This window comes from Juglans regia, chromosome 13 (genome assembly GCF_001411555.2).
Source record: "Juglans regia cultivar Chandler chromosome 13, Walnut 2.0, whole genome shotgun sequence".
In the NCBI taxonomy this organism is placed as follows: domain Eukaryota; kingdom Viridiplantae; phylum Streptophyta; class Magnoliopsida; order Fagales; family Juglandaceae; genus Juglans; species Juglans regia.
Genome location: NC_049913.1, coordinates 26,807,965 through 26,823,609, shown reverse-complemented (window position 1 = coordinate 26,823,609; position 15,645 = coordinate 26,807,965). Strand labels below are relative to the sequence as shown.

The following is a 15,645-nucleotide window of genomic DNA, read 5'->3' as shown; positions in this document are numbered from 1 at the left end:
AGCCACCAAAATCGAATCCAAAGACTCGCAATGCAATCAAGAGCGTGAAGGTCAAGAGACCCAATGGTCCCTTACTTAGCCACAAAATTCGAGTCTAAAAACTCGTGGTGCAATCAACAGGCATGGAGGTCAATAGACCCCACGACCCCCTTATTTAACCACCAAAGTCGAGTTCAAAGCCTCATGGTGCAATCAACAAAAGTGGAGGTCAATAGATCCCACGACCTCCTTCTTTAGCCACCAAAGTTGAGTCCAAAGACTCGTGGTGCAATCAGTGGGCTTGGAGGTCAAGAGACCCCACAACCCCGTTACTTAGCAACCAAAGTCGAGTCCAAATACTCACAGTGCAATCAACGGATGTTGAGGTAAAGAGTAGGCATGTAAACAAGTCGAGCTCAAGCAAGCTTGGGGTGTGCGAGCTCAAGCGAGCCTGGGGTGTGCGAGCTCGGCTCGTTCACTACTTAAGTCGAGCTCGACTTGGGTAGAAAGGAAGTGAGCTCGAGCTCGGCTCAAGCTCGGTTTTGTTAACAAGCCGAGCCTAAGCTCGACTCGAGCTCGGCTCACTTATTACAGAATTTAAAGACTAAAATATTTAATATAAAATTAAAATAAATGCATCAATAAAATAACAAATTAAATACAAATTTACATCATAAAACCTTCAAGAGTATTATGGCTATGGACCTATGGTACATTAAATTACATTTTTAATTTTTACATCATAATGGAACTAGTGAATCAAAAAATATTTTGCAAATTACAACAATAAATTATGAAATAAGATACCTTATGATTTAAAAAAAAAAAAGGGCTATGAAATGAATGAAGTCCTCATTTGTTGGTGAATGGAGCAAGAAATCTTGACATTGTTGTACTACATAAACTAATACACTAAAAAATTTAAGGTTATTTTTAATCCCTTGCTCAAATACTGTTAACTTAATAATACTGTCAATGGATGTTTGACAGAAAATGCAAAATTTAATTTGCCTAAAAAATCAATGGCATATCTCTAACAAGTTACACAATACAATTATATAAGCAATCTCATAAACCAATATGTGCATTAGGGATTTAGACTCATTGAAATCTGAAATCACCATGACAGAGTAACAGAAGTCAACAAGATTAATAAAAACAGAATCAGATAGATGTGCATCAGGGATTCATCTAAGTTACCAACTGTAGTTACCAAATGCAGACTATGCAGTTACCACAAAATAGATCCAAAACAGCGACCCAGCAATAAGCATGACTCATATCAACCAGACAACAAACTGTTAGGTAGACAAGTTGACAACTTCAATAGGCATAGACTAATACAACATGCAATTACTAGCCATAGGCCCACAAGAACAATCGAATCTGCCAACCAACAGGCAACAATATGCAATACTCAATAGGCATACACTAATATCACAGACAGTTACCAAATAAGTTATCAAAGAAGTTACAAGTTCAGTAACAAGGAAACAACAAGTTACCAAAGTTCAGCAAAATCAGCCAGACAACCAAGACAGACGACTGCAGTTGCCAAAAAAAGTTCACAACAAGTTACCACAGTCCAACAAAAACAGCTAGAAAAAATTAGTAGAGAACCAACCAAAACAAGTTCACAATTCACAACAAGTTACCAAAGTTCAACAAAATCAGCCAGACAATTGCAGACTAAACTATCAAAAATTACTAACAAAAATTAATCAAAATCATAATGACAAAAAAATATCAAACTTATACAAAATCTGAGTTCACTATAACAGAAGTCAGCAAGTTCCCAAATTTGAAGAAAATCACCATGACAACCTACACGCACTGATACAATAAAAAATATTAATATCATTTTTATTCCCTTACATCATTACTCAAGTACTTTTAACTTGAAAATATTGTCAATGGATGTTTGCAATGCAAAATTTAATTTTCCATTTAAAGAAATTTATGAAATCTGGATGGTGAGGAGTTAGAACTTAGAAATTACCTGAACTGTTATTACTCATATCATCCCAAACAAAATTAGTAGAACAAAACTGTCCAAATATCAAATAGCAAATCACATAGATTAAACAATACAGACCAGATAAAACTAGAAAGCTGCTCAAATGTTCCATAAATTAAACATGAAAAAAAAAACAGAATCTGAGTCTGTATGGGCCTATGGCTATGGTAAGAGAATTTGAGTTTCTGATGGAACATCCTTCTATTGACAAGAAAAAAACAGGCATTAGTATTTTAGTAAATAAATTAATAATAATAAGAATAAAATAGTAAAAAAGCAACAAGCAATTAAAATAAATAGATTACACTTACAGAATTTGTTGATGATCTTTTAAGCCCATATAATGCTCTAACCCAATCAGACCCACATAACAACATCTGGACAGTTTCAGTTGACAATGAAGCTCGATGAGGATCAATGACTCTGCGTCCTGCGCTAAATGTTGATTCTGAACTAACTGTGGTAATTGGTGTAGCCAATATATCTTGGACCAATTTAGACAAAGTTCGAAACTTAAGACTATTTGCTTTCCACCATTCCAATGCATCGAAACTTGCATCTGAACCCTCTTCACAGATATATATACTCTCCTCTAAATAATTGTCCAGTTCTGATTTACTAGGCTGCATGGTATCAACACTTCTAACAAAATATCTAAATAATGACTGGCCACTCTACAAGTTTCTCCCAACACATGAGGAACAACTGGATACGTTTATTCGAGCATTTGGCTGCTCTCTTTGTGCCTCAAGAGTTGAATTGTATTCATGAACATACTTAACATATAACGCATGCAACACTTGAGAGACGTAATCAATATTCTTAGAAGTGTCCGAGTCTTGATAAATTAAAGGAAAACAGAATTGGATCAGGACCATTTTGAATCTAGGGTCTAACACCACAGCGATTACCATCAATAGATTACACTCCCCCCAATATTTGTCAAACTTAGCAGTCATTTTCCTTACCATTGATTTCATGTATTCATTCTCATCTCTACTCTCGTCTTATCTAAGATGTCCTTCATTCTCCATACTTCAGAAATGAATAAGTTTACTGTTGGGTAATCATTCCAGATACAATATTGGTTACTTCATTGAAAATAGCAAGTAGTTGACAAACATTTTTAACTTGCCCCCACTCTTCAACAGTTGTAACCCATTCAAAACTACTATCTCTATCACCATATCTAGGAAAAACTTCTTTGAACTGAATTGCAGCATCCAACTTTAAATATGTGCTGTTCCATCTTGTAGGCACATCTAAAATCAGTTTCTTTAAGGGCAATTACAACTGTTTTGCAATTTCACTAAACTGTTTTAGTCTACTCTCTGATGCTACCAGATATTTTATATCATTTCTCACACAATCAACAATCTCCTTAATCTGCCCAAGTCCATATGTACAAGTAAATTAGTTATATGCGCACAACAACGTACATGAAACAATTTCTCTCCTACAGACAATGTTTTCTTCAATCTAAAATTATTTTTCAAGATCCTAATGGCAACATCATTAGAACTTGCATTGTCAACAGTAATTGAACTAATTTTATTCTCAATTCCCCAACCTTGGAAACACTTTTCTAAAGTATCAGCAATAAGAAGGCTAGTATGTGGAGGTGACACATTACAAAAGTTCAAAACACGCCTCTGAAGATACCAATCAGTATCTATAAAATGACATGTCACTACCATATATGAAAGTTTTTGACTGTCAGTTGTGATATGAACTTTGTTAACAGGTTTAAGCAAAGCCTTTAACTTTGTCTTTTCTGTCTCATAAGTTATCATGCATTCCTTCTTTGCAACAACCCGAGACATTTTTTTCCAATATGGAGTGTTTGCACTCATGAACTTATTAAATACCACATACTCCATTAAAGAAAATGAATACTCATGGTAAAGTATCATATGAGAGGCAAGCTCTCGGACCCTACTACGATCATAGGTAAAGTTTGAGACAGTGAAGCCACCATCTTTCTCCTTAGACTCAATTGCTAAGACTTTCTATTTTTTCTTAGACCCCATATATGGCAAACAAGTTAGCAAGTGCCTACGTAGTGTAGTCGTAGAACTTGATCGAGATGCTTTAAACAAATATTTACACCACTTACATTGATGTTGTTTAGTCCCATCTCGTTCAAGTTCGACAAAATCATTCCATACATTGGAAGTCCTCTTTCTCTTTTTTCATTCATTAGCTACTGTTTAAACATCTGTTTGGCCCTCAGTAGAGACAATATTAGGGGCATCAGTATTTGCAGTGTCTCCACCATCATTCCATCATTATATATGGGCTCTACATGGCTAATCCCAATAGAGTTTTCATTTTCATACTCCTCCACCCGATCAACCAAATAAACACAATCATCCATTTGCTAGGGTCTAATATTTTTAAAACACTAAACCATAAACATAAAATAAGCATACAAACATTGATCATACAAGTTATATTAATCAACTAAAATGAAAACAACCTTGTCTTGATGGCTTAAGGTGCCTCTAGAAGCAATGACACTAAAATATGCTAAAGTCAAAAACATTTGACTCCAACAGTTTTGCTTTGACAGCCTTGCCTTGATGGCTCAATGTGCCTCCAAAAGGGCAAGGCTGATATAATCAACCAAAACATGTTAGAGTCAAACAATTTTAACTCGAACAGCTTCAATAGACTGTTGCCTTGGTGGCTCGATGTGTCTCCAAAACAAATTAAAGAAAGCATATTTAAAGACTTGAACTAAGAACATAAATACAAAACAGATTGAAGAAAAATTAATCAACCAAGACATGTTGAAGATGGCATAATTAAATAGTTGAAGCAATAACAACATATGATAATTTATAATCAACCAAAACAGGTTCAAGAAAACATATTTAAAGACTTGAACTAAGAACATAAACATAAAACAGATTGAAGAAAGATTAATCAACCAAGACATGTTGAAGATGGCATAATTAAATAGTTGAAGTAAGAACAATATATGATAATTTATAATCAACCAAAACAGGTTCAAGAAAGCATATTTAAAGACTTGAACTAAGAATATAAACACAAAACAGATTGAAGAAAGATTAATCAACCAAGACATGATGAAGATGGAATAATTAAATAGTTAAAGCAAGAACTATATATGATAATTTATAATCAACCAAAACAGATTTAAGAAAGCATATTTAAAGACTTGAACTAAGAACATAAACACAAAACAAATTGAAGAAAAAAATACTTAAGAACATATGTTAAAGATTTAAAAAAAATGATCATTTATAATCAACCAACACATATTAAAGATGGTGCTTAAGACATGATCATAATTTATAATCAATCAACCAACTATATTTATTATCAACCAGCACATCTTTCAATACTTAAGACAATAATCAAACATGAACAATAAAACATCATTAAATACTTCAAGCAAGAACATAAAGCAATAAGCAAGAACCAGATAGGTTCAGATTAATCAACCAAAACATTTAAAAGAAAGCATATTTAAATATTGGGAGCAAGAACATACTCCAATCAACAATATACACAAATAGCCCGAGACTTTTTAGAGAAGCAAATGAAAAATTGAAACTCACAGTGGGCTGTGAACGTTGCTTCAAGCACAAATCTGTAGGCAAGCTCTTCAGAATGCTTTTTTTCCTCGGTTCTCATATATGAAATATAAAGTTTAAAAAATATATTTGTAATTATAAACAATAGCAAAACAGCCTAAAGCCCTAACAGGGCATATTTTGCCATTAGAAAATAAAATAAAAAAGATAAAACATAAACTTATCAATCAAAGTAATGGACATTAAACAGTGACAAAGCTACAAAAGCATGCATATACGACTGGGGATGTTACTGATGTATGGCAGAATAATGTCAAACCACTGACCACACAGCATGTTTGGCATATAGTGTACTTAGATGATTAGATCTAGATCTACAAGACTACAATGTAACAACTAACACTACTCTAATGTATAAAGAGTTAAGATAGAACTAGAATGAATCCTTGAAAATGCTCAGATAAAACTATAATTAGATAAGATGAATCAAATCTGCCAAGTTACCAAATCCCAGACAAATGCTTAGAAACAAGAAAAAAAAACAAGGGTAATCGACTCATAGACAAACAAATCGGCGAACCAGAGAATCACGAACCAATGAATCAGGGATTCAGTTGGTTGGGAGTCGTAAATGCATGCATTTAATGACCCATGTGTCGAGGACCGGCTGCGATTTGGTAACTTGGCACGGATGAGATTACAGCCACGGCTCCCTAAAAATACAGCCGCTGGCTGCATCTGCTAGGGTTTCTCGCAAACCCATATCACAAGATTCACAACAGAAGCCCATCAAATTCTTGAATCTTGATGGCTGCAAGCTTTCAAGAATCAAGAATCGACTTCATTTCATGGCAATTGCAAGGTAAACGACGAAGCCGTTGAAGCGTAAAAGGCTAGGCTTTCACGCTAAATTTGAGAGGATAAGTGAGAAAGTGTGAAACGGCTGAAGGAGAAAAGAGAATCGAGATGCAAGTGGCCAAGTAGGTGGGGCGGCTAGGGTTTTGCGATGAATCAACGGCTCAAATTTGGATACAAAGATCCAAGGGCCTCAATAACTCCAAATTTTATACGGGTAGCCTCTCTAACATGTAATACTACTAACACATTATAATGTTATAAGTTATAACTGGCTGTAAAAGGTAAAACTATATTTTAATATTTAAGTTATAACACATGTTATATACTATTATAATATATAACTATACTAATAGTATAATAGTATAACTATAAGTATATAACATTTTCTAACTTTATATTTTATCAAACATTATAATTTATTACTCATGATATAATATTATAGTTCTATTATATACTAATACTATAATACTATTATACTAATATGATAAGGAGATGGTGTAATTTGTAATGTTAAAATGTTATATATTATGTAAAATTATACTACTAATAGATTAATAATACTATATAGTTATTAATACACCACTAACACTGATACACCACCATCTGTATATACTAATACTAATATGATATGTTAATATTATCCATCATCATACATAGTAACATATACTAATATCTTATACTAATACACCACCATCTTTTTTTCATATTAATATTAGTATATTAGTATATCATATACCACCATACATTAGTAATAGTATATGAATGTATCATCTTTCTAACACCAATAATATATTAACATACATATACTAATATACTATTACTAATATCAATAGACAATATACCATATTTCTAACATACATTTACTAATATGAATATATATATATATAATATGGATCATAAGGTGTAATTTGTAAATTTATAATGTTATACATTTATTGTATGTATTCATCATAACTTCTAGTTTTGTAAGACTATAAGTTAATATTATAAATTTATATATAGTATATGTAGTGGACTATAAGTCTATAGACTATAATAATAACACTAAGTCTATATACTTAATTATGAATGTTATAAATTATATACATATCTAAATTTTGGTTATTACTAATATCAATAGACAATATACCCTCTATCTCGCTAACTATTAGCCTCAAGAGTACAAATATCTACTATGGAGGGTTCTCCTCTCCCTGACCCCATGGTGTATAGGCAGACAGTTGGCTCTCTTCAATATCTTACGCTCACCAGACTAGATATAGCATATGTTGTCCACTTTGTCTGTTATGCAAGCTCCTTGTGAACCTCATCTCATTGTTGTGAAAATAATATTTTGGTACCTCAAGGGCACTCTCAATGTGCAGTCCAGAAACAGAGGAGAAGGAGGTAATGCAGGGAAAGAAAGAAAAAAAATGTAAGATGAGCTGCATAACCTCAAAGGAAAGTACGAAAAGATGGCGAGAAAGATGGGCACTTCATCATTAGTAGATCAATTGCCCACCAGTACGGGCCATGCCCCTATTGCTAAAGTTTCGAGTGCCCCTCATAGACATGTACGATGGGACTAGAGATCCCCTTGAACACCTAGAAACCTTCAGAGCTCACATGACTCTGCAGTTTTCCTGGGATAAGTGGCCTGTAGAGCTTTCCGTTGACCTTAAGGGGTTGGAAAGAGTATGGTTTGGATCTTTGGCCCCAGGATCTATAGATGGCTTTGGGGAGCTGGCTTGTTTGTTCCTCACACAATTTATGGCGAGCTGGAGAATGGGACGCCTCGCAGCGTACCTCGTCACCATCAAGCAGGGGAAAGATGAGAGCCTGAAGGCATACTTGTCCAGGTTCAACAAAGAATGAATGACAATGAACGACTAGGTTGAAAAGATAACTTTGGCGATACTCCTAGGAGGAGTGTGGCCCCGACTCAGTTCATGGTAGAATTGGTGAGGAGAACTCCTGCCACGCTGTGAGAATTCATGGATTAAGCCAACAACTATATCAATCTCGAGGACAAACTTCAGGCCTTAACCGAACTAAGGAAGAAAGAACTGGAGCAGGTGGAGAAGAAAGGAAATGCACTAACTAGGGGCCAGGCCCACGAGAAGCCGGAGAAAGGGCCGCGCGTCAATAGGAGAGAAAAAGCTCCTACAAAGGACCTAGGGCTTCTATTTGATCAACCGGCGCTCGCCATCCAGAAAGACAACCGCCAACCCACCCAAAAAGATGATTACAAGGGCGCCAACCGCCACTATTGCCCTACCACTAGTCTCCCGCTCATAACACCGAAGATTGTCTTTCCTTGAAAAAGGGAAGAGAACAAGATGGGAGGCCGAGGCAGCGGTACCCTCCCGCCTGAAGGCTAGAGCGAGAGTGGAGGCGGAGAACGCAGGAAATAAGTGCAGAGAGAGTCAAAAGACCAAGGAGGGAAGGGAGCCCGAGGTAAAGGGTGGCTACGCAGGAACCCCCAGCATGATCGCCCTGGCGCACCACATCAAGAAGGGCCACTATAGGGGGAAATCATAACCATCGCGAGAGGGTTCGCCGATGGGGGCACAACCTCATCCGGGAGAAAGGCTCGCATCAAGCGAGCAAGATACCAAAAAGTGTATTCAACATAGTGTCGCCCAACCAAGTACATAAGAAAAGAACCGAACCCTACCATTTCTTTTGGAGAGGACGACGAGGAGGGGCCCTCTACCCGCACAAAGATGCCCTAGTTATGACTATGATGGTCGCTAACTTCACCACTAGAAGGATGCTTATTAACAAAGGCAGCTCAACAGACATCCTATTCTAGGTAGCCTTTACACTGATGGGGATAGATACCTCCTGATTCCAACTAGCCCCCATGCCACTAAATGGTTTCTTTGGGGACACGGTCCAGCCTATTGGAACCATCATGCTATCGACTTCTTGGTGGTGAAGGCTTCTTCGTCATACAACGCCATAATTGGCAAACCCACCCTCAACAGCCTAAGCGTGGTAACATCGACCTATCACTTGAAGGTGAAATTCCTGACCTCTTAGGGGGTGAGAGAAATTCGAGGAAAACAGGTCTTAGCGCGGGAGTGTTACACGCAAGAATTGAAACTAAGGAGCGACAGGGTGCACATGGTCCATGCCCACAGGTCATGCATCTCCCTAAAACCGTAAATATTCCCCTCACGCTTTATAAGGTTATGAGTCAAGAGAAACTCACAACCAGTAAGATCAGCGTGCTCCGGGTCTGACTCCAACAAAGCAGAGGATGCAACAATACATCAAGATCCTCCACGCATTTGGGTGGAGTTGAGAAAGGGCCAATGCGAGCCGATCCAGCTGGTCATGAACAGGGTGAGAGAAGGGTAACCTCAACCTGCAAGAAAACATGTTGGGGAAGAGGGCATCCTTCGAAGCATAACCTCATCGTCAACAACCCCCTCACAAGGCCTAGTAACCTCAAAAACCACCTTTTCAAGGACATGGAAGGTGGAAGCCAGCAACGATAAGAACTCAAGGGTGACATTTGAATGCCAGTTATATCCAATGTAGAATTGCTCCACGGTGCGAACCTCGGGCTGGTCCAGCTCCCTTGGAATCTTATGTTGAACGGTCTTCTTGGGAGCTATAAAGATTGAAGGTTAGAAAGGCAATGGAGAGGAAGAGGAGTCGAGCAAAGGGAACTAGAAAGCTAAAACAGGAAGAGACGAGGATCTGAAAAAGGTAGGAAAAATATGGCAGAGCCATGTTTATATAAAGAGGAAGTGACGGTTGCCCTTCTATACCCACGTGGCAGAATGGGGGAATACGAAAGCGTCTGGATCCCGTGAAATGCACTACATGATGCGACGTGAAAAACAAAATGGCGCCTCAAGGCAACTCTGAGGAGTCTAGTTGCTAGGATAGGAAGGGTAAAAACGTAAAAGAATGAAAGAGAATGAGCTGGCAAGACGTGGATGCATCCCACAGCACGTACTGTGTGATGCGACATGGAGAGAAGGAGCCGCTTGACACCATCAATGCTGAGAGAACTGGAAGGACACCATCAAGTGCCAAAACCCAACCGTCAGAAAACATGCCAATAAAATCGGGAGGAGAACTGTCGCCTGACATCATTAAAATAATGAAAAAGCCATATGGGCATAATCTTGAGCAGGGAACCTCACAAGTAGAAGAGCCGGGAGAATAATAACTGCCCATTTCTGGGTAAGAGGATCTCAACAATAAAAACAACAGGAAAGTATATAGCGTGAAGACCAAGACAAAAAAGAATTTCCATCGAACTAGTCCGATAAGAACTGACGGGGTAACTGTAAGAGGGGTTTTTCTCTCCTATCGGCCCTTAAGCAAGCCCAAGAGAGGCCACTGGAGAAGTGAGTCAAAAAGCCTAGCCAGGCCAACTCGAAACCTACAACCCTCCTCTAAATGAGTCAATGGACCTCTGCAGAGTACTCGGCCCACGAGGAAAACTCACCCCGAAAGTAATCTACACATAGAGAAAGCAAGCGGTAGGAGCAGATGGGACTCGTTGCCATGACACCATCCCGATGACACCCTGCCCTTTAGAGCCTGCACAGGCAGGTAGACGGGAAATATGGAGAATCCTCAATCTCCTGACAACAGACATGGAGAGGCTTAATAGGAAACACCAACAAGATAAAGTGAGATAAGAAGCACGCCGTATTAATGCACCAATGTCCGGACTCCACACCTCATTAATGACGTCGTCCCAGAAGCCACGTCAAATTAAAAGATTATGAGAAATAAAAGTGGAAATGACAAAGGTTCCTCAAGTCAGGGATAGACGGTCGCCACCCAAAAATCTAGTATAAAAGTCGATCCTCAGGTACAAATAAGTCTCTTTGATCTCTCTAAGTTTACGCACAAACTACTAAAGAGATATACTGACTTTGGCATCGAAGACTCCCCGGCCACCACCAAGGCCCTCCATTCTTTCTATTTGCTTAAGTGTTTAGGTGAAAGTTCAAAAACTCAAGTTGTTAGAACCCAGTCCAAAGGTATGCGAAACACGACGTTAACAGTTACCAAACAGTAAAGCTTTTTAATAGTATAACTTATTACTTAAGCTATAAGTTATCAATCATAAAGTTATATGTTATATTTCACACTACAATCTCAAACATACACTTAGTGAAAACACATTATTTCAATATTTCTTGCTTACTATAAACTTCACGAATACCGATGAAACATTTGCGAGCCCTTAAAATAAATTTATACTTTTAAAAAGGAAGTCTGGTCCAAAATCTGAAAATTAAAGACCCCAAGTGCTATCAGGTTGTTTTTATGGAGGGCTAGTCATGAATCTCTATCAACTAACCTCAACCTTGTGAAAGGAAAATCAAGGAAGTCTCATATGCCCTGTTTGTAGCTTGGAGCCAGAATCTATCTTGCATGCCTTATGGTCGTGTTCTCCAGTGCAAGATGTATGGGCTATCTGTTCTAGGAGACTTCAGAAAGTGAATGTCAGCTTTAGATCATTCAAAGAGGTAGTGGAGCATGTGTTATTAACTCTCAATGAGGATTATATAGAATTATTTGCCTGCACAGCCTACCATGTGTGGAAGAGAAGAAATGTTCTTGTGTTTGAAGAGAAATTTGAGAACTCTTCAAGGGTGGCTCAATCAGCTTTACAAATGACTAAGGAATTTAAGGAGGCCAATGACAGTAAACAAACTGATGTGGAACCTGTAAGCTCAATTGGGACAGAAACCTGGAGGCCCCCTCCTATGAATGTTTACAAGGCCAATTGGGATGCCTCTGTTGATCGAGTAAGCTGTAGAATGGGGGTAGGTGTGGTGGTCAGAAACTGGGAAGGGCATGTAATAGCAACTTTGAGATCCTCAAGGAGTTTGTTCCCCGATGCTAAACTTGCAGAGGCAGTGGCTACTCTCAGGGCAGTCCTTTTTTGCAAACAATTAGAAATTTCAAGATTATTGATTAAAATAGATGCTCTCAATGTGGTTAATGATCTCAACAAAGAGACAATGGATTGGAGCACAGTAGATCTGATCATTCAAGACATTAAATCTGAACTCAAGAGTTTGCCTTACTGGTCTATCCCGTATATCTCTAAAAAATCTAATTGTATTGCTCATTATTTAGCTAAGGATGCATTAAAACTCTATGAGGAGAGTATTTCTATGGAGGGAGTCCCTCTTTGTATCCAACATTTGCTAACTTAATAATAAGTGTTTGATTACTCAAAAAAAAAAACTACAAGGTCAAACAGTATTTCAATATTTCTTGCTTAGTCCATGTATACTGCACCACAGTGTTAAAAAATCAATACCCAATCAGGAGAATTGAACAAGTGGATCTTTTCTTTTTAGGAAAAATCTACATACTAAACTAATATCCCATTATAATAATAAGATGGTATATATTGTTTATTAACTCTTTGATTTTTTCTTGAAAAAGTTAATTAAAATATGATTAAAATGTGATAAAATGACCATATTTTATACAGTGAAATGATTGGTCTTGAGTGTCTTCGGTTTGCCAACACAAATGCGCATGCCTAGTACCCTTACCCTACCTATATACACGCGATGCTGAAATAAAGATGGACCCACTTCTGGTCCTTCCAACGAAAACTGTGAAAATAATTTTTTCAATCTTTAAAGCAGATTTGACTTACAGTGTCATTCTTTTAGGTTTAAAATGCAGAGACTCGTGAATAATTATTAATTTATTACGTAGTTTATGATATTCTGATTTTATCACAAATATTATATAATTAAAAATAAATACTTTTTTAAAATAATTTGAATAACATAACATCTTATAATTAGATCAAAATATCACATCATCTTAAAATAAATTTTGATATTTTTACTTATTTTAATTCTAATTGTAATTGAATATTTATGTAATTGTAACAGACTTTACAATTGGCAGAGGTTGTAATTTTATCATATAGTTGGTAGGCTTTCTTGCATTGAGCTAAATCTTCATACAGAAATTATTTATGAACACCAAGGACACTCTTATCAACGACTGTAGCATTTTCGTGGTTTCACTGGAAGACTACGGAAGAAAAAACAAACAAAAGAATGTATTTGAGCTTACTAGACCAGCTTCAAAGACGTCTCAGCAAGTCTGAAGAGCAAAAGACATTTGATCTACGAGCAGTTTAACAAAACCCAGTGGAATATATTTTCTTGGAATTGATATTCCGTCGATCCATAAATGATGGAAACAGAACCCAGTGGAATAACCATAGTTGGAGAGAGAGAGAGAGATCAGAGAGAGAAATGTGGGAACAGTGAGAACGTAAAGCCGAGAGTACGGCAGGGAAAGGGAGGTACAGATTGAGAGACCAAGAACAATCAGTAATACTAGTTGAAAGGAAAATGTTGAAATTTCTGGAAAATTTTCAAAGCTAGAAAAGAAAAGAGGAGACTGTAACAGAAGGCTTTACCAGAAAGGGATGGCGAATAAATATTCCGAATCTGGGTGTCGACGGTGGCAGCTGCATTCAATTTTTCCTTCGGTGACGCTTGGGTTTTGTTCAACCGTCTTTCTCTTCTTGCGCGGGAGAGCAACAGACAACGTCCAGCGGGAAGTGAATTATTTATAATTAATGTTTATTTATTGAGTTTATAATAATGAATTATTTGGTAACCTAATTTAATCTTAATCAAAATTTAATTAAATCCACTGCTATTGCTAATAATATTAATAAGTCATAACCACTACCGGTGAGTCTACCACCGATACCAAGAAAAACAAAGAGATAAATCCAAGTTGGTGGGGTTTGGTTTACCAGTACAGATCCATGACTGCGAAATGGACCCACTTTCCCGACATCTTGCTCAAGTTGCCTACTCATGGCCCCCCATTAAAATCATCTCTGTTTTTAATTTCCTCCGCCCCCCAAAAATTCATATCTACCATGACGTGTAAAGCTACATCTACTACATGATTACGTCAATGTGTCTACACCTTTTATTATTATTATTATTATTAAATTCTTCTGTATATATCTAAATATTAAATATATAAATTTCGTATAAATTTTTTATAAAAAAAGTTAGATTCCATGGTGAAAAAGTTTAAAAAACTTATTTTTTTAAAAAAATGAATCTCACATTTTTGTAAAAATAAACTTATATCTAATATTACTCTTAAAAATAATCTAATAAACTAACTTAATTTTATATAATCTATTATATTTATTTTATAATAAAAATAATTTTATAATTTAATAAATCATATTAAATTACATTAATTATAAAATTACTTGACTATAATAATTTAACAAATTACTGTAGTGAGCTATTCCACATGTATGTGTCATATATTAGGGCCCACTTTCTAGTATGCTTTTTGGGGAGTTGTTCTTCATGATTCAAAGCTTTGCTTTTTTTTTTTCTTTTCTTTTTTATCTTCACTGATGTCTCTTTTAGCAAGAAAAAAGTTCTGAAAAAGTTTGGCGGAATCATGCAGAGCAGCAACTGAACTGACGTTGGATTGGACTGGGTCTCCCAATCAACAGGGGAAGAAAACACCACTAAAAGTAGGTGTATTTTTCACCAACGTCAATCTTTCTTACCTGCCAGTAGACTCTTTTCTTTTAGTTTGGGTCCCTCCATGGACCCGCCTTATGCTGACCAAAATTGGCATATGCATATATACAGAAAAAATAAAATATATAAATCACATAAAAATTATTCTTATTTATTATAAACTGGCAAATTAAATTCGGGTCTATAAGTTAAAATAATTAGTCTATAATATAATTCAAGTCTCATTAAATTACTATAAAAAATAATAACTTCTAATTTTCAAGCAATATAAGATCTTATATACTATATTGATTGATATAGAGTATCGCATTTATCTTCATCTTATAATAAGTATTATTTTTCGACAGCAATTTACACATAACCCTTGTTATAGGCATTTTAATGACTTGGGTATATTTTTTTATCGTTAAGTTTTCTGAAAAAATTCAATAAAATATGAGAACTAGAAAGTAGCTCGTCTACTAGAGCGTCCAAAGTAAGAAAGAAATAATAAACACTTGAAATTACTCTAAACAATCTTACCTTATTTCAATATGGCTACTACCCGTGGTATTTGAGGACTTAGACCAATTCATTTAGGTTGGATTTTTTTTTTTTTTTTAGCTCGGTCTGGAATTTCAATAATCGGGTTCCGATTATGGATTTCGGTCCAGAATAAATTTGGGCCTGTACTCGCATAGAAAAACTCGAATACACTTGG

The 15,645-nt window shown here is 36.3% G+C and overlaps 1 protein-coding gene and 1 non-coding gene across 2 annotated transcripts; one reads left to right on the top strand and one right to left on the bottom strand.

The window, feature by feature from the left end:
- The first annotated feature begins 9,272 nt into the window (after window positions 1-9,272).
- LOC118344236 lies at window positions 9,273-12,599 on the top strand. The gene is made up of 2 exons (XM_035684373.1): window positions 9,273-9,468; window positions 11,833-12,599. The coding sequence occupies exons 1-2, from the start codon at window positions 9,273-9,275 to the stop codon at window positions 12,597-12,599; spliced, it is 963 nt and encodes a 320-aa protein (XP_035540266.1).
- Window positions 12,600-13,468: 869 nt separating this feature from the next.
- Window positions 13,469-13,575, bottom strand: LOC118344354. Its single transcript, XR_004798127.1, has one exon. It is a non-coding gene; the product is annotated as a small nucleolar RNA snoR77 (small nucleolar RNA).
- Window positions 13,576-15,645: the final 2,070 nt, after the last annotated feature.